General features: G+C 40.7%; 1 protein-coding gene across 4 annotated transcripts in view; it reads right to left on the bottom strand.

The window, feature by feature from the left end:
* Positions 1 to 18,445, bottom strand: part of SLC11A2 (solute carrier family 11 member 2) — a 176,636-nt gene that overhangs the window by 77,173 nt on the left and 81,018 nt on the right. For all 4 annotated transcript variants that reach the window (XM_073613717.1, XM_073613718.1, XM_073613719.1 and 1 more), the window contains exons 4-9: positions 14,869 to 14,994; positions 10,516 to 10,635; positions 6,058 to 6,164; positions 3,424 to 3,494; positions 1,208 to 1,275; positions 605 to 760 (exon numbers count right to left, since the gene is read on the bottom strand). In XM_073613717.1, coding sequence (XP_073469818.1) covers positions 605 to 760; positions 1,208 to 1,275; positions 3,424 to 3,494; positions 6,058 to 6,164; positions 10,516 to 10,635; positions 14,869 to 14,994 — 648 coding nt within the window. The remainder of the gene's footprint in view (positions 1 to 604; positions 761 to 1,207; positions 1,276 to 3,423; positions 3,495 to 6,057; positions 6,165 to 10,515; positions 10,636 to 14,868; positions 14,995 to 18,445) is intronic.

Raw genomic sequence — 18,445 nt, 5'->3', positions numbered from 1 at the left:
AGCTTACCAATTCTTAGATGTGGTTGCTACATTAGTTTTCTTTTTAGGCTTACTTTCTTCTATTTTCATCTGGTGATCCAGCCAGTAAGTGTTTTTCAACAGAAAAGCTTTCTTGCAAGCATAGGAAGGAAATGGACCATTTACCACTGACAGAGGTGCTTAAAATGATCCGTGTGCATTCATTAAATGTAAAACCGTTATTCCAAAAGTTAAAAAAAAAAACAACTGATTATAAAAGTATTAGCTAGAGCTTGGCTTCAATTTGTTACAGTATATAAATCTGCTAGTACATCTAACACTCCCCTCCCTCCAGACTATCAATGCTGCTGTCCAAAGGTGCCCCCTGTGCTCTTTCACCCAGAGTAGAGGCACTCTAATACAAGAGAGGTGTGTTGCATACCAGTTCACAAGGTAAAAACAGTGGGAAAAAGCCCAAAATAAAAAACAAATTAATGCAGCCACCACATCTAATAATTGGCAAGCTGCTATGTATTACATTTTAGGTTTGGGGTTCAATACAGCTTTAAGCTTTATAATCTAACTTTACGTCTTTAGAACAGAAACCTAAAAATCTCAGAACTAGAAATATAAAATCTATAAATACCTTCACCAAAGCTGAATGCAGGTACATGTTGTGAGGCATAATTACAGCTCCTACAATCCCAACCGCCTGTAAAACTTGTGCATTCCCACAGTCAGCGCAGTAAGGAAAAAACATGCCCTTCAGAAGCTGGCCTTGATCGGGACGAACTCGCACATACTGAAAGAGGAACAAATTTAACACCACTAGTCAACTACAAGAAAATATGTACTGCATTTACATATTAAGCTGCAATTTTGTATTCTGCAAAGAAACATACTAGCAAAGCAGAAAAAAAAAACAACTCAGTAATAAAATATATTCCTTACCACTACAAAAAAAAACTAAAAGACCTTCAGCAGTGAAAAAGTTAAAGAACAATTAATGTACAGCAAAGTATTGTATTTCAGCAGCAAAACTGAACATAATATTGGTAGAGCTGGCAACATGCACATCAGAAATTGACTGTACAATTTCTACAATCACATGTAGTGCCAATCTTATGGAAAGCTATAGGGAACTGCTGACATCTGGCTGCAGGAAGGTCAAAGTCAATGGGTTAGAAAAATGACTGTCATAAAGCAGCGGGGGTCATGCCTATTCCAAATATTCATATTAATAACCTACCTCATATCCAAAAGTCACTGCCATGATTGTAATAAGGAAACCAAAAAATGCTTCCAGTTTCCTCAGCCCTATAAATAAAAAAACAAAAAAGAATATATGAATGTACAAGATGTAACAATTTCTGGTTCGGGAATACAAAAAATAAGCACCATAACATGTACATGATCCTGTGATCTTTAACATGGCGGTTGCAAAATACTTCACCTTTTATATGCAAAGAAACATTTGTAATGATATCTTGATGTACACAGTGTGTACAGCAGCCTGTCTGGCTTACGTCAAATGGGCATGCTGGAAAACCAGCAGCCGATCAGTGATGGCAGTGAATGGCTGCGAGCACTGACTGGCGGGGAAGGGGGGGTGGCAGCAGTCAGAACACAATAGCTCAGGAGGAAGCTTGCTGTACTAACATTGCATAGTTACTACAGCAAGTTCCTCTTTTTTTTTTGGTTCAGCTCGCTGGGTTGAACAAAAAATAAATAAAAATAAACCGTCTGTGTGAACAAGACATTAAAGGGTTTGTTAACACATCCATATAAAAACTATGCCAGCCCATAGCACACTATGTCAGTAGTTTTAAAAAACGAGCAGTATAAATACCTAATTTGAGCGGTCTTCAGGCCGGTCACATCACTCACGGCCGCTTTACAGCTTGGATTGCTTCTGCAGGAGGGGCCGTGGACTCCCTCTGACATCAGACGTGGAGATCACATGGTCGCTCGTCTCCTCCGCAGAAGCCGGGGGGGGGAGGAGGGGGAGACAGACACAGAGGGGGACGACAGGCAGGAAGGAGGGGGGAGAGAGAGGAGAGCAGAGCAGGGCAGTCCATTATGGAGGGGGGCACTTTGACCACGGTGATCAGGGCGGAGCAGCCCTGATGTTCGTGGTCTGTTTAGAGAGGCCATACAGGAAGTGGCAAGTTCAGGGTTTTTTTTTTTTTTTTTTTTTGCAGTTTAGAGGGGAGCAGATTACACAGCACAAGCACTGTGCTGTGTAATCTGCTTTAAGGGACCAGGGTCTGTATATATATATATTTTTTTGGGTTAACAAACACTTTAAAGCGAACCTGTGAATGTAGAGCTATGTGAACTGTCATTGTTGCCTGGGGTCTTTTTCCCCAAGACCTTCTGACCTGGCAAGAGTATGCAAGGTAGGAGATTAGCCTTTAGAGACTTAATGAAAGTGTTAGGCTGCAGTCACACTTCAGCGTTTTGAATCGCGGGCAGATTTGTTGCGAATCTCTCCGCGATTTGAAAGCGCCGATGGTGAATGACAAATCGCTGCACTCGCATTTGAGATTTCATTCATTTGAATGACACCTCAAATCATGGCATGGGTCTGCCGTGATTGTTGTGCGTCGCGGGAAGCATGTCACCCAGAAAAAGTTCAGGAGCTACTTTTGGGCGATGTGCTTCCCGCAATGCGTGTTGCCGTGATTGCAGCAAGACAATCCCAGCAGACCCATGCCACGATTTGAGGTGTCATTTAAATGAATGGAATCTCAGATGCGAGTTCCGCTATTTGTCATTTACACATCGACGCTTTAAAAACGCAGGCAGATTGACGACAAACGTGCCCGCGATTCAAAACGCTGAAGTGTGAATGCAGCCTTCTTCCACTGTCCCCAATCTATGTGCTGATAGAATAGAGCCTTGAGGGCAAGCTGAACATGCTCAGTTTGGTGTGTTTTTCTAGGGAGTATTTTCTTCTTGGGAGAGTGCATGTGATCAGCACTGTCCAGACAGGGGGTCAGGGGTCCTGCAGCCTCATAGGATAATCAGGAGAATGAAAACTCCTCTTACAAGCTTTAACCATACTAATAGAAGTCACGAGACTGCTCTAACTGCTGATGAGAAATATTATTTAGCAATTTATATTTACTAAAGTAATTGCATTTTCATGTTCTGTGTACTGTGGGAGACCAGATATAGTGAATGCAGGGTCCTGGGTTTAGTAACACTTTAAATTCATGCATTTTGCAGGGCAGGGACTTAATAAATAGTGTAAATAAATGCAGGAAAAAAGTCCTGAAGGTTTGCTGTATTACAAACAAGTTAGCAATGGTAGCTCCCATATTGCTCTCCTCATAGGCTCACATTAAATATGTAAATACAATCCCTAAAGTCTGGCACAGTTACAGGGAAGTCAGAACACAAAAAAAAACAAAACAAAAAACCCTAAGAATTTTTTGACTACAAAATGATTTGTCCACCTACCATATTTATCGAGGAATAGAAAGAAAAATGTATCTACGATTGTAATCAACACTCCTCCCCATAATGGAATTCTAGAGAGATAAAAAAAAATAGGTTTCTGATTTTCTATGGTGTGCACACACATCTGAAGCAAATATTCAAATGCACAAGGACATAATAATCAAATGTATAATAAAGCATACTTTACACACTCACCATGTAAATTTAGATTATTTGGTATAGCTCCTTAAATAACTAATGGCATCTTTGAAATAAGTTCAGTTTATTAGACATCTATAATTATTTGATCACAAATCACCAATATGAAAATGAGGTTTGTTCATTTATCAATGTCATAAAAAACAAAAACAAAAACAAAAAAAAAAACAAAAAAAAAAACAAAAAAAAAAAAAAAAGTCAAGATTCTAGTAAATGACATCACAACCTACATAACCTCCCTATCCCTGGTCAATGCACCGGTTTTATGTTTGCTGCCCCTTTAACCACTTCCACCGGGCCTATTCTGGCACTTCTCTCCTACATGTAAAAATCATAATTTATTTACTAGAAAATTACTTAGAACCCCCAAACATTATATATGTTTTTTAGCAGATACCCTAGGGAATAAAATGGCAGTCATTGCAACTTTTTATCTCGTATGGCATTTGAGCAATAATTTTACAAACGCTTTTTTTTTGGAAAAAAAAACGGTTTCGTGAATTCAAAAAAACAACACAGTAAAGTTAGCCCAATTTTTTTGTATAATGTGAAAGATGATGTTACGCTGAGTAAATGGATACCCAACATGTCACGCTTTAAAATTGCGCACACTCATGAAATGGTGCCAAACTTTGCTACTTAAAAATCTCCATAGGCGACGCTTTGAAAATGTTTACAGGTTACCAGTTTAGAGTTACAGAGGAAGTCTAGTGCTAGAATTGTTGCACACACTCTAACACACGCGGTGATATCTCACATATGTGGTTTGAACGGCGTTTAGATAAGTGGGTGGGACTTGCGTGTGCCTTCACTTCTGAGCGCAAGCTACCGGGGAGAGGGGTGTTTTACTTACTTTTTATATTTTTACACTTTTTTTTTACATTTTTATTTTTTTGATCGCTTTTATTCCTATTACAAGGAATGTAAACATCCCTTGTAATAGGAATCTATCGTGACAGGTTCTCTTTATGGAGAGATGCGGGGTCAATAAGACCCTACATCTCTCCTCCAGGCTGGAAAGCATGAGATCGAGAAAAAAAATTCACCGATCTCATGCTGACAGCCACGATTTGCGGCTTTGTTTACATCCAGGAACCCGGGCGTGACGTTGTGAGGTCACACCCGGCCTCTGACAGTAATATAGATGACTGGTGACCATCTGATCACTGGAAATCTCTATTGTTGTCATCCGGCGCTGGCCAACTCTTTCTCCGGGCCCCCGATGGCACGGGAGAGCCCTGAGAAGCACCGGATGGCGGCGGGGGGTCGTCCCCTCCCGTCACCTATAAGAACGATCAAGCGGCGGAACTGCCGATGTGATTGTTCTTATCGTGCACAGAATCGCCGGCTGGAAAGAATGATATCAGAATGATGCCTGTAGCTGCAGGCATCATTCAGATATCCCCGCACAAACTCAAGGACGTCATATGACACTTTATGGCAATTGTTCAGGTGACAGCCCCATCCCCAATAGGACCAAGATTGGAGGCTTGTGGCTCACACAGGTTTCACTTTGTTCATGTGTGCACTGTTTATGGACTACATGTTCCAACAGGCTTGCACCTACATGCTGGTGGGTGTATGTGGCTATGTATCCGACAACACAGCCAGGAAGGTTGAATATGATAGCTTAGAACATCCACCAGTAAGTGGTGCAGGTTATCATGACTTCACCCCTGTAATTCTCAGAACTAGAGCGGAATAGGTGTATATGGGGCAGTTGGGCTGGAGAGAAATAGGCTGTGTGATGATCGGCATCCAAGCAAAAATATGTTGCAGCCAATTCAGACATGCAATATTTCAAGTTGCTGCTCTGAAGAAAAGAAAACATGGGAGAGGAGAAATGGGGAAAAAATCATTCTGGTATTTGAATATAGTGGATTATCAACAGTAATCTAACTTAAAGCGGAACTTTACTCATAACAACTTGTTAAAGAATGGTCTTCAGCGGATAACCTACATTCCACATTAATAATTACACTACCAAAATTAGTTTGTGCTGTAAATTGCCCCCCAGCATTGTTCCTATTTCTTTTTGCTGGAGGCTGACATTTTGCTGAAGCCCAGAACCGGAGCAGCAGTAAGTCATAAAGCAGATCTAAACCCATCAATTTAACAGTTTCAAAAAGCAGTTGCATTCTTGGAATGCCGGGATTGCCAACTGTCCCATTTGCTTATGTTCTCATCCAAACTGGTCACATGTGCAGCAGCATGGCAGTTTCAGATCAAACAGAAGCAGTGTCCTTGGCTGTAAAGGATAGGAGGGTTTAATTCCTCTTTTAAGGCTGTCAGCAGATCGGCCTCTACAAACTTAGCAGTGCCTAAAGATGCCTAAAAATGGAGAGCAACTGAGCATGTGCAGAACAGGGTGAGACAATGAATGATTTTATCTGATGCAGGAAATAATAATATTTACAAATCAGACAAGGAACTTACATTCCGACAGACAGGAGATTAATGGCAATGGCTGAGCCAATGACTTCTTGCATATCAGATCCAATGATAGCCATCTCCACCATTATCCATAATAGAATCCGGGGAACCTATGATACAAACAATTTTTTAGTAGGCAAAATAAAAATCAGAGAAATAAAATTAAAGTGCATCTAAAGCCAAAATTTTTCTTTTTAGCTTTTGATGCAGTATGGAAAGGTTAGAACCCCTGTTATTGGGACAGAAAGTGATGGGAAATCAAAACGTAATGGGTGTCACTGGAAAACAGGAAACACAGTATGTTCCAAGCGCTTGGTCCTATTGAGACCAACACTGTTCACTGACCAAAGGTCAATCCGATGCAGCCATCAGTAGTAGTACACAGAGTAACAATAAGCACAACCAGAAAGGATGACAACTCTATCTGGATGGAAGTGGATGAATATAGCTCCTCAAAGTGTATAAAATTTGAGCCAATGGTAAAAGCTAAAATGTGGAAATGTATTGTTCACCATTCTGGTCCTGGACTTCCGCCCCGTGGTCGCGATGATGTCACTAGGGAGTGCCGACGGACACCGGCTTGGCTCCCGAGTGTTTGGGACTCGCTTCCAGCGGCTCATTGCCACACTGCACCCTCCCGCCCCTCAGCTCAATGGCACCAGTGGACATTAGCCCATCTGCATGTACAACCATTAGGATGGTATCGTATAACCCATCATGGTTTTAATTTTACATTGTGTACAACTTTGTACAGTGAACAATAAGTTTCCACCTTTTACCCTCAGATTTTATACACTTTGAGGAGCTATAGTGCTTTCTGGTTGTGCTACTGGAAAATAGGAAATGAAGGGACACCTGATCATGTGACAACTGTTTAAAAGAGGTTGTATACCTTCTTTTATAATTTGTACCTATAGGTAAGCCTAAAATAAGGCTTACCTATAGGTACTGTAAATATCTCCTAAACGTGTGCTGTTTAGGAGATGTTTACTGTATGCTGCGCCAATGACGTCATTGGCGCATATGCTCTGAAGGAACGGCCGCCCGTGCCATTTATTCAGGAGCGTGTGACGTGACTGGCGGCTCACACATGCATGCATGGGAGTGACGTCACACAGCTCCGAACAGTCACACAGCCAGAGTCCGCGGGCCTGGAAGGAAGATGGGCGAAGATGGATTTGGCCTGCAGCGGGCTTCATTTGCAGGTGTCACATAATGTCATGCCTTTACTTTGCAGGGAAGAAAAAAATTAATTAAAAAAAGGTGAAAAAAACCCGTTTACTCTTTAAAGGGGGATTTCCCTTTGGGGAAATTTCTTCTCACTACCTGTTGTGTCACATTAGAAACAGCATGAAAAAAATTACAGGGGCTTTGACCTTTTACGAGCCAAAACTAAAAACAGTTTTGCACTTTAAAGTTCACCTTTTTTTTTCTAAATTCCAGCTCCCCTATGTACCAATATAACATTCATGTACTTTTTTTGCAAAAATATCAAAAGCTTTCCATAAAATCTACAGATGCGTACCTTGCTGTCCTCCATCCATGATTCCAAACGTATCTATTGCTTCTGTCTTATGTCTAACAGGCTGTAGGTTATGACACAGGAAGGAGTTGACCAGCTGACCTCATTAGCACACACCCTGCATCATCCACCCTCCCACTCTCAGCTGCACGTTTTTTAAATTAAATGCAATCAATCAGTGATCACCCTTATCACTAAATACACAATCAGATTGCATAGAGTATGGCCATCTTTATACAAGCACATAGGAGGGAGTGGAAAGAAACACTCGGCTGTCAAGCCCTGTTCATAACTCTGCATAGCGGGAACTCGCAATCCCACCTGCTTTTTTTTTTTTTTCTCTTTAGTGAGGTAGGGAAGCGTTTTGGAGCATTTTCACTGATCACACATAGGGCAGCCCATCCACCTGAATGGGCTGCCCTACATGCAACAATCGCCCCAAAGAAGCTTCAGAACTTTTTTTTAGAGCGGAGCTTGGTGCATTTTTTACCACGATTTTTGGTGCAGCGCATTTCTAAAATGCAAGGAAACACACGGATGTGAATAAAGCCTTGTTGTTCTTGTGTTACCGCACCAATTTCACTTTCAGGCCCCATTCACATCTAGCGTAGTGGGAGTGAATGTTTTGTGGCTTGGTTTTCCTGCAACATGCATAGGGCAGCCCGTTGGTTTAAATGGGCTGTGCTATATGTGGCTTATGGGACATGTTGGCGTTTTGTGGGTTGTGTGTTTTTTACTGTACGTTTTGCAGCATTTGACACTCGTTTTTTCACATGGCAAAATGTGTGTTTGCTTCTCTATGCACTCTGCACTCTATATCCAATCAGGCAGGCCCTTGCACTACATATTTGATGGCAGATCTAAAAGGAGATTGTACAATCAGATTGCATAGTGTATGGCCACCTTTATACACCTAAAATTACAATAATTGTAAACACCACACCAAACACAGAAGCAAACACACATTTTGGCATGTGAAAAAACAAATGCCAAATGCTGCAAAACACACAGTAAAAAACACGCAACCCACAAAACACCAACATGTCCCATAAGCCACATATAGCACAGCCCATTTAAATCAGCAGCCTGCCCTATGCGTGTCACAGCAAAACAAGACACAAAATGTGCGCTCCCACTATGCTAGATATGAATGAGGCCTGAATGTGAAATTGGTGCGATAACACAAGAACAATGAGGCTCCATTAACATCTGTGTGTTTCCTTGCATTTCAGAAATGCACTGCACCAAAAATCGCAGTAAAAAACACACCAAGCTCCGCTCCAAAAAAAAAGTTCTGAAACTTCTTTGGGGCGACTGCTGTGTGTAGGGCAGCCAATTCAGGTAGATGGGCTGCCCTATGTGTGATGAGTGAAAATGCTCCAAAACACCCCCCACCTCGTTAAAAAAAAAAAAAACGCATGTGGAAATGAGCGTTCCCGCTATGCAGAGATGTGAATGGGGCTTGACAGCTGAGTGTTTCTGTCAACTCCCTCCTATGTACTTGTATAAAGATGGCCATACACTATGCAATCCGATTGTGTATTTAGTGAGAAGGGTGATCACTGATTGATTACATTTAATTTAAAAAAACGTGCAGCTGGGAGTGTGGATGATGCAGGGTGTGTGCTAATGAGGTCAGCTGGTCAGCTTCTTCCTGTGTCATGACCTAAAGTCCGTGAGGACGTAAGACAGAAGCAATAGATACGTTTGGAATCATGGATGGAGGACTGTAAGGTAAGTGTCTGTAAATTTTATGGAAAGCTTTGATAATTTAGCAAAAAAAGTACATGAATGCTATATTGGTGCACATGAGAGCTGGAATTTTGAAAAAAAAACAAATTAAAAAAAAAAAAAGAAGGTGCACTTAGCCTTTAAGTACTTTCAAGAGCAATCTTCTCCCTATGACTGGTATTGCAGACTGTGTTTGGCAGTCACTCGATAAAAAACCCAGGGAGAGTACATTGCAGAGTCTGTTCTGGCTACCTTCTCTTGGCTTGGCCTTTCTCCTCAGTGAGCTCAGGACCACTTTAGGGTGAAATCAGGATGGAAAACAAGATGGGATTTACCAATCTCCTCCTCAATGAACTTGGAAGTGCTCAGCTCTGGATTCAGAATGGTCAAAGCCCACCTAGTTATATTTGGTATTTATTAATGCAACATAGTCTATCAGGGGTCTCCAAACTATGGCCCTCCAGTTGTTCAGGAACTACAATTCCTATCATGCCTAGTCATATCTGTGAATGTCAGTTTTACAATGCCTCATGAGGCGTGTAGTTCCGCAACAGCTGGAGGGCTGTAGTTTGGAGATCCCTGGTAGTTTGTCATGTGACAAAGAATGATCACATGACAGATTTTGTTTACAAATACTCAATCCTGCTGCATATATTGTGCTCATCCCAAATACAGCCTCTGCAGACTCATTCAAGATTATGTGAGGCTACACAAAAAGGGCAAAAGGTGAAATCATGGGAGGGCCAGAGGTGACAGCAGGAGGATGGGGTGACATAAGGATGGAGATGTGGGCAGAGGTGACATCAGGATGGGAGTGCATGCAGCTGTGGTAACATGGTCTAAAGAGGTCTCGGACACAGTCAACACTCCAAAGTTGAACAAATTTCTCTGCAAAAACGGCATACTACATATTAAAAGAATGTTCTATTTTCTTAAAGACAACTTCTGTGTTCTAACTACTGCCATTACTAAAGCATGCATTTAGGACAAATAACATTGTTGGGACATAGCTCACATTTGTAAAGCTCTGATAAAAAGCATAAACGTTTCTTTATGTATACAATATATAATTTTTTTTTTTTTTTACCAGTCTTTTAAATTGATTCTTCAGGATTCAAAATATGCATTAATAAAAATAAGACATTAAAGACATTAAATAAGACATTAATAGGGTAAACTGGATAATCTAATGCGTGATTAAAACAAACCTTTGGATACTGCCGATTGCACACTTCCGCTAAATGCAGACCAGTCACTACTCCTAACCTGGCAGCCAGTCGCTGAAGAAGGAGGCCAATAATCGTAGCAGCTAGAAGGACCCAGAGCAGCTGTGGAAATGTCACATGTGATTCATAGTTTAATTTTCAAAATGGATACAATCACCAATCCATACATTTATAAATCAAGTAAAAGCAATAAAAAGACATTTACTACATTCAGTTATGGAACCAACATATTCAACATATATATCCAAGTGCCATTCCTGTCATGGGGTCAGGTTATGTCTCCAAAAGTGCTCTCCAAGGCTTGCATTAAAATAGAACCCCACCCTTTCTTTGTGTCGGTCGCTGCTTGGTAATATACAGAGAATCACAAGGGTATAGAATCTGCCTCATTGTGCCACTAACAAGTATGGATACAAAAGGGAGAAGGGAAGGGGCTCCAAGCAGGTTTTAGGACTGGTTCATACGTTCATGTTTTAAAATGCAGGCGTTTTTCATAAGTTCTGTGAAGAGGCAGCAACTTCTATATTGAAATGCATGTAAAACACATAATGTTCTATTCATCTCTAGCGCATCTTTCTCATAATGTAGTAAAAATACTGCTGGCAGGACATTAAAAGGCTCACATAATACTGCAGTGCAGTTAAGGGCACCGGCATAACTTTGCTGTACCACTACAGGCAATGGTACAGTTCAGATATCCGAGGTCACGTGCAATGGGCTGTTCTGGAGCATGTCTCCTACATGCAGCTCACAAATATTTGGCAATGGTAAAGGTTTTCACAAATAAATAGTATTAAACCCAAAACCAAAAATATAATATATTGGAGCTTACCAATCATTACATGTGGAGCTGCATTGGTTTTCTTTTTTAGGCTTTCTTCCCTAGTAGTAGTGGAGTGTTAGATGTACTAGCAAATTTAAAATAAAGGTTTTACGTAAATAAATAAAAGCTGATTTTAAAAGGCAAAGTTAACCTTTTCAGGCATAATTTTACTTTTCATAATAAACAGAAGCCTTTTCTAATGTCTTTTCTGCCCAAGCCATCCCAATGTGCTTATCTCTCACTTACCTATTCCATGGCAGCTTTAAATATGTACCCACTCTGTTCAAAATTTAAAAAAATGCATTTTGAGCCTTGACTTCCTGTAGCATCATGTGACCATCCAGGAAACGTCATATCCCATCATGCACTGCTTTACTGCATCACAGAACAGGGTGTGTTTTACCTCTCTGAAATACACCTGCCTCAATACTATACAACGTTTTTTTAATTTCCAGACACTTTCCTAGTGCATCAGGACAAACTTGTATGACATGCAGAAAGAGGTGGATCTGACGGGCTCTATACACCATTATTGTCATTTGCCCTGCTTACACCACACAATCCGGCTTGAAATTTTACCTACCAGCTGTTGCTGACTTTGCAATGGTTGTTAAAGAGCCACATCATGTGTTAAACCAGTGATATTAAAACTTGACGATTCTCCACCTGAGAGCTACAGTATGTCTTGGTGATCTCACAAATGCCTAAAAGTTGCCTAAAAGTGGCGCTTCTACCTACTATGTCCCAGTCATTTATCAACAAGTACAATCAGATGGTACTAGATGGGAACTGACTGTTGCTGAATTTAGGGGGCAACCTGATGTAAGCTAGCCACAACAGGTGCATTAGTGGTCTAACTGGTACTATATATGTTAGACCCTTGCTGGTATAGCATTTCCTTATTGATACCACATTGTATGAGACATTATCAATCCACGGTAAAACACATGTATGTGGATTTTAATGAGGATGAATTTGTTATGTTATACCAGTCTTTGGCTACCATTATTATACTACTCTAAGTAACAGTCAAGCCAAGTACCTGTCTTCTGGTTTACGGTTGCTGTACCCTCATGATGTATATGTTCTTGAATATGCAGTAATTTCGTGGTTTTCATTATATGTATGTGTAACAAGGTGCTGTGTGTTTTCTATATTTTCAGTATTTACTGTCTATATCTTTTTGATACGATTAAAACTTGTTAAATTGTTATACAGTGGAACTTCAGATTACGAGCATAATCCATTCCAGGAGTATGCTCCTAATCCAAAGTACTAGCATATCAAAGCGAGTTTTCCCATTGAAGTCAATGGAAACGAAACTTACTTGTTTCGCATTGACTTCAATGGGATGCAATACCGCATGTGGCCAGAAGTGAGGGGCACGGAGAACCTCGGAAATGGCCGAAAAGGCCCGAGCACGCTTCGGCTGACCTCAGCAAACTTCGGAAAGACTCCGTTCACGAGCCTTTCAGAGGTTTGCCGAAGTCAGCCGAACTGTCCTTGGGCATTTCCAAGCATTTCCGAACGCCCCCCACCTCAGGCCAAAAGTGGTACTGCACACTGCTTTTGGCCTGAATTCCGCTCGTTTTGCGAGACAACACTCGCAAACCGAGTTAGCATTTTTATAAATACAGTGCTCGTTTTGCGAAACGCTTGTTAACCGCATTACTCGCAAACCGAGGTTCCACTGTATAACATTTATCCTTAGAAGTGTCACCTTAAGTAACTACTGTAGTAACAATAAACCGAGTGTTTATTGGGCTCTGTAGGGCAAGGTCCTGCATGATTTGATACAAATTGAACGGATTGTTTGGGTGTGTCCTCCTATTTCATTTCATAGTTTGGCGGATTAAAAGAAAACTGTACAGAGATCGTACAATCAAATTGCATAGTGTATCATTAGTATATGGCTAGCTTTATGCAAGTACATGGAAGGGAGTAGTTGGGAGACACTCAGCTGTTATTGTTGCCAATTTCACTTTCAGGGACCAATCACACTTAGTGTAGCGGGAGTGCACATTTTTTGGCAGGATTGCCCCATGACTCATAGGCCGTTTTGATGTGTTGCAGTTTACACTTTTTTTACTGCATGTTTTGATGCATTAGATGCACATTTTTGCACGTGGCAAAATGTGCTTGCGATGCTGTTAACGATTAAAGTTCATTTTAGGTTTGAAGGTGGCCATACACTATATAATAAGAAGCCACATCTATCCAATCACTCTCTATCTAAAGAAGACTGTACAATTAGATTGTATAGTGTATGGTGTGCTTTACAGACTTCCATGGACTCTTGTTTTCAATACTACAGCTCTGCTCCACATAGGCTGTTATGTGATCGCTCAGCTCCTGCACATGCAGCCAAATCAACAATCTATGTAAGAAGAAAGTAAAGTACAGAATGATTAATCAGCAGAGGAAGGCACTGGCTATGTATTGAGGGAGAACTAGAACAGTGCTCAATGACAATGATTGCATTGGAAAAGCATGCAACTGCAGAGATGGGCAAGAGCAAACTCCTGGAGGGGGGGGGGGGGGCGACAGGTACAGGGTAGGTCAGCTGCTTTAGTACTTCCTAACAGTTTTCCTGTTCTAAAGGACAGATACCAGGAATTTATGAAAGGGGTTTCTATAGAAGAAACTGGAGGCTGAGGTAATTCCTGCCATAGAACACAGAGAAAGCTTTTCTGCAACAGAGGTACAGTAATGGTATATTGGTACATCGGGAAGCTGGAATTTAGAAGAAAAAAAATTGTGAGCTTAGCCTTTAAAGCGGGGTTCCACCCACATTTTGAACAATATCTGTATGTATTCTCTTCCTTGCCTAGATGCTGACATGCCGTTTAAAAAAATTTAAATCGCCATAATTACCTTTTATTTTTCTATTCTTCTTTGCACTTCCTGGTTCTCCTCCCGTGGGAGTAGGCGTGTTTCTAGCCTCTCGCAGACTCCTGGGAGCTTGTCTCAGGCTTCCCAGGATGCCACTGAGCATGTGCGGGAACGAGCGGTGAATGCTGGGAGCACAGCATTCACCACATCCAGGAAATAAATGCTTGTGGGCTTCAAATGCCCACAATGAAGATGGAAACCGCCTGCAGTGAATAATATAAGTTATTCTTTCCGACGAAATCTGACACAGGCGGACATATTACACACAATATGTGAGTATGTAATGCTGAGAAGAAAAGTTTGTGAATGAACTCAAAAAAAAAAAAAAAACAATAGATAGGTGGACCCCCGCTTTAAGCACCCCTGTCAGTAGTAAATTGTTTGTCTCATCCCTGTAACATGATACATCTGGAAGAGAGCTTGTTCTTTTGAAAAACAAAAGACTTACTGGCTGTATCACCATATGAAAATAGAAGAAAGAAGGGCAAAAAAATGAAAGCCATCACATCTAAGAATCAATCAGCTGCAATATAATAAAATGTTTGCTTTTGGTTTTAATACTGCTTTAAACCAATCATAATCCTAGTAAATGGCTTCATTAACCGGTATCATTCACTTACCTTAAAACCAGCAACAGAGCCAGACTGCAAGTCCGATTCAATGTTTCCTGGATCTAGATAGGCAATGCTCATTAAGAAGCCAGGTCCAGTAAAGGCCCAAAGCTTACGGAAACTGAACAAGGAGTTCTGCAAAGAAAATAATTACATACCTAAAGATAGTTTCCATATTTCTTAAAGAGTAACTTTTTTTTTTTTTTTTTTTTTCCTCAACAAAAACACACACAATCCCCTCTGGGTAATCAATGTACATTGAAATTATTTTAATAAACTTTGGTGCAGATTTCTACCAGTTTCTGCTAAAGGAAAAGCTGTTTGTGCTTTGGATACTGATTCTGAATGGAAGTGGCTTTTTCATTGTTTTAACGAGGATGCCTAAAATCTGACTTAGTGTATATTAGTGTAGACTTCTGGAAAAATCAGTAAGGAAATCACACAAGCAGGAAATTATATTTCTGGCGAAATACCACTGCAGGGGAAATCTTCCACTGTTACGGGGGTTAATACAGCAGTTGTACCTGCCATAAGCACTCATCCAGAGCGCTGACTATGCCTGCTCTTTGCACATCCCTCCTCCTCATAGAAATTATACTATAGCTTACAATAATGAAAGAAATCATTCTTCTGCCCGTCCTCCACTTATACAGTGCTTTTCATAGCTATAGTATGTTTTTATAAATGGAGGACGGGGTGGAAAGAATGGGCATAGTCAGTAATCTTAGCGAGTGCTTATGACAGGTCCAGCAGCTATATTAACCCCCACAACACCAGAAGATTACAACTGTGGGGATATTGGTGGGCAGAGGATGGAAGAGAGCAACCATCAGCAAGGACACTTCTCATTTAAAGTACTGTCCTTTGTTTCGATTTAAAAAGATAACTAAACTTGGGCTTTAAATAGAATAAAGAAAGAAAACTGCAGCAACAATCAGCTGACCATATCTGATGGCATGACATTTTTATAAAGTGACTGGCATTAGGGTACCATTTAGTGCCAATCTCAGTGCAGGAATTAAAGTGATATTAAAGTCTTGATTTTTGTTTTTTTTGTTTAAAAATAACAAATATGTTATACTTACATATATAAATCAATAATGGGGTGTGGCGCTTCCTATATAGGTTTATAATGGGATGGACAACTATAATATGGTGGGGGGCCGCCTTGCTACCCCACTAGTGAGCGTAACCCACCTAAACCCAAATGTGTGGTGATTACAAAAATTAGAAATAATAACAAATAATATAAATACCATCAATAAAATTGTTAAAGTGTTCAGATTAATAGGCCTCTCTGTGTGTTAGAATATAACGTAATAGATGCCATAAAAAAGTGCCATATAATTCCTCCCAAAAGTGTTGGGTAAATGTGAGACTGAGTAACTATAATAATAATACCCTATAGGTATGCTAGTGATATACTTCCATAATTTAAACCTCAAATATTGCAATCCACATAAATAATAATAATAAGAGTAGTACACTTAAGTTAGCTATTCAAAAGCCATAAATTACAGACAATTCAAAACATTTCAAAGTATCCGTGGGCATAACGCCAAACAGAATCATATAGTGTTCATATAACAGTCCTTAAATTGTGTATTGGATTTCTCCAAAAATTTTGAAAAAGATCCCTCAGGAAACATGACTGAAGTGCTCTCAGTATCCATGGTGACTTTTGTGCTCCCCCTCAAGGGTCCCCACTCACCAGATCCAGTCATCCCAAAGGGGCAATGTGCATATGGATATAGCCTCAGCGATCTCCTCGCCACCGTGGTTGGTAGGGCTCCCAGGATAATCTCCGGCTTTCGTGTAAGTAATTATAGCATAATCATGGTAGTTTCCTTTAGCTCTCTGATCCCCAGCTGAAAAGCAATGATTGTGTCCCTCAGCCTAAATTGCTAAACAGGGAGCAAGGATACTGAGAGCACTTCAGTCACGTTTCCTGAGGGATCTTTTTCACAATTTTTGGAGAAATCCAATACACAATTTATGGACTGTTATATGAACACTATATGATTCTGTTTGGCGTTATGCCCACGGATACTTTGAAATGTTTTGAACTGTCTGTAATTTATGGCTTTTGAATAGCTAACTTAAGTGTACTACTCTTATTATTATTTATGTAGATTGCAATATTTGAGGTTTAAGTTATGGAAGTATATCACTAGCATACCTATAGGGTATTATTATAGTTACTCAGTCTCACATTTACCCAACACTTTTGGGAGGAATTATATGGCACTTTTTTATGGCCTCTATTACGTTATATTCTAACACACAGAGAAACCTATTAATCTGAACACTAACAATTTTATTAATGGTATTTATATATTTTTTTTATTATTTCTAATTTTTGTAATCACCACACATTTGGGTTTAGGTGGGTTACGCTCACTAGTGGGGTAGCAAGGCGGCCCCCCACCATATTATAGTTGTCCATCCCATTATAGACCTATATAGGAAGCGCCACACCCCATTATTGATTTATATTTGTAACTATTTGGAGAATCCCTAGGGAAGCTCCTTTCAGGGGGGGCGGCATACCTAAATATTGCCCTAAGCACAGCCATTATATAAATTTATTCTATGTAATACTTACATGCTCTGTACAGTGGCTTTGCACAGAGCAGCCCAGATCCTCCTCATCTCGGGTCCCTCGCCAGTGATCCTGGCCCCTCCCTCCTGCCGAGTGCCCCCCAAGTAAGCAGCTTGCTATGGGGGCACCCGAGCCGCTGCTCTGTGTGTCCATTCAGACACGGAGCAGTGGTTCCGTCCCTCCCAGTCTCTCTTCATTGGCTCACTGACTTTAATTGACAGCAGCAGGAGCCAATAGCGCTGGATCTAGAGGGGGCTCAGGTAAGTATTAGGGGGCTGAAGGGGGCTGCTGCACACTGAAGAATTTTTTTATCTTAATGCATAGAATGCACTGAGGGGAAAAAAAAAAAAAAAAAAAAAAACCTCTGCCTTTACAACCACTTTAACCACTTGCTTACTGGGCACTTAAACCCCCCTCCTGTCCAGACCAATTTTCAGCTTTTAGCGCTGTCGCACTTTGGATGACAATTGCGCGGTCATACAACACTGCAAATGAAATTTTTATCATTTTTTTCCTACAAATAGAGCTTTCTTTTGATGGTATTTGATCATCTCTGCGGTTTTTAGTTTTTGTTAAAAAAAATTAAAAAGACAGAATTTAAAGAAAAATAAAAATTTTTTTTTAATATTTTGATATAAAATTTTGCAAACAGGTAATTTTTCTCCTTCGTTGATGTACGCTGATGAGGCGGCACTGATGTGTGGCGGTGATGGGCACTGATGTGTGGCAGTGATGGGCACTGATGTGTGGCAGTGATGGGCACTAATTGGGCACTGATTGATGGCAGCACTGCTAGGTGGCACTGATTGGCACCACTGGAGGGCATTGATAGGTGGCACTTGTGGGCATTGACAGGTGGCACTGGCAGGTGGCAATAATAGATGGCACCTGTTGGCACAGATGAGGCATATGTGCCTCCTTTCTCTTCGGGACCGATGTCCCTTTGACATAAGCCGGTGATCGGCTTGTTTTTCCTCCTCACGC

This window comes from Aquarana catesbeiana, linkage group LG02 (genome assembly GCF_042186555.1).
Source record: "Aquarana catesbeiana isolate 2022-GZ linkage group LG02, ASM4218655v1, whole genome shotgun sequence".
In the NCBI taxonomy this organism is placed as follows: Eukaryota; Metazoa; Chordata; class Amphibia; order Anura; family Ranidae; genus Aquarana; species Aquarana catesbeiana.
This window is presented reverse-complemented; position numbering and strand designations above follow the sequence as displayed.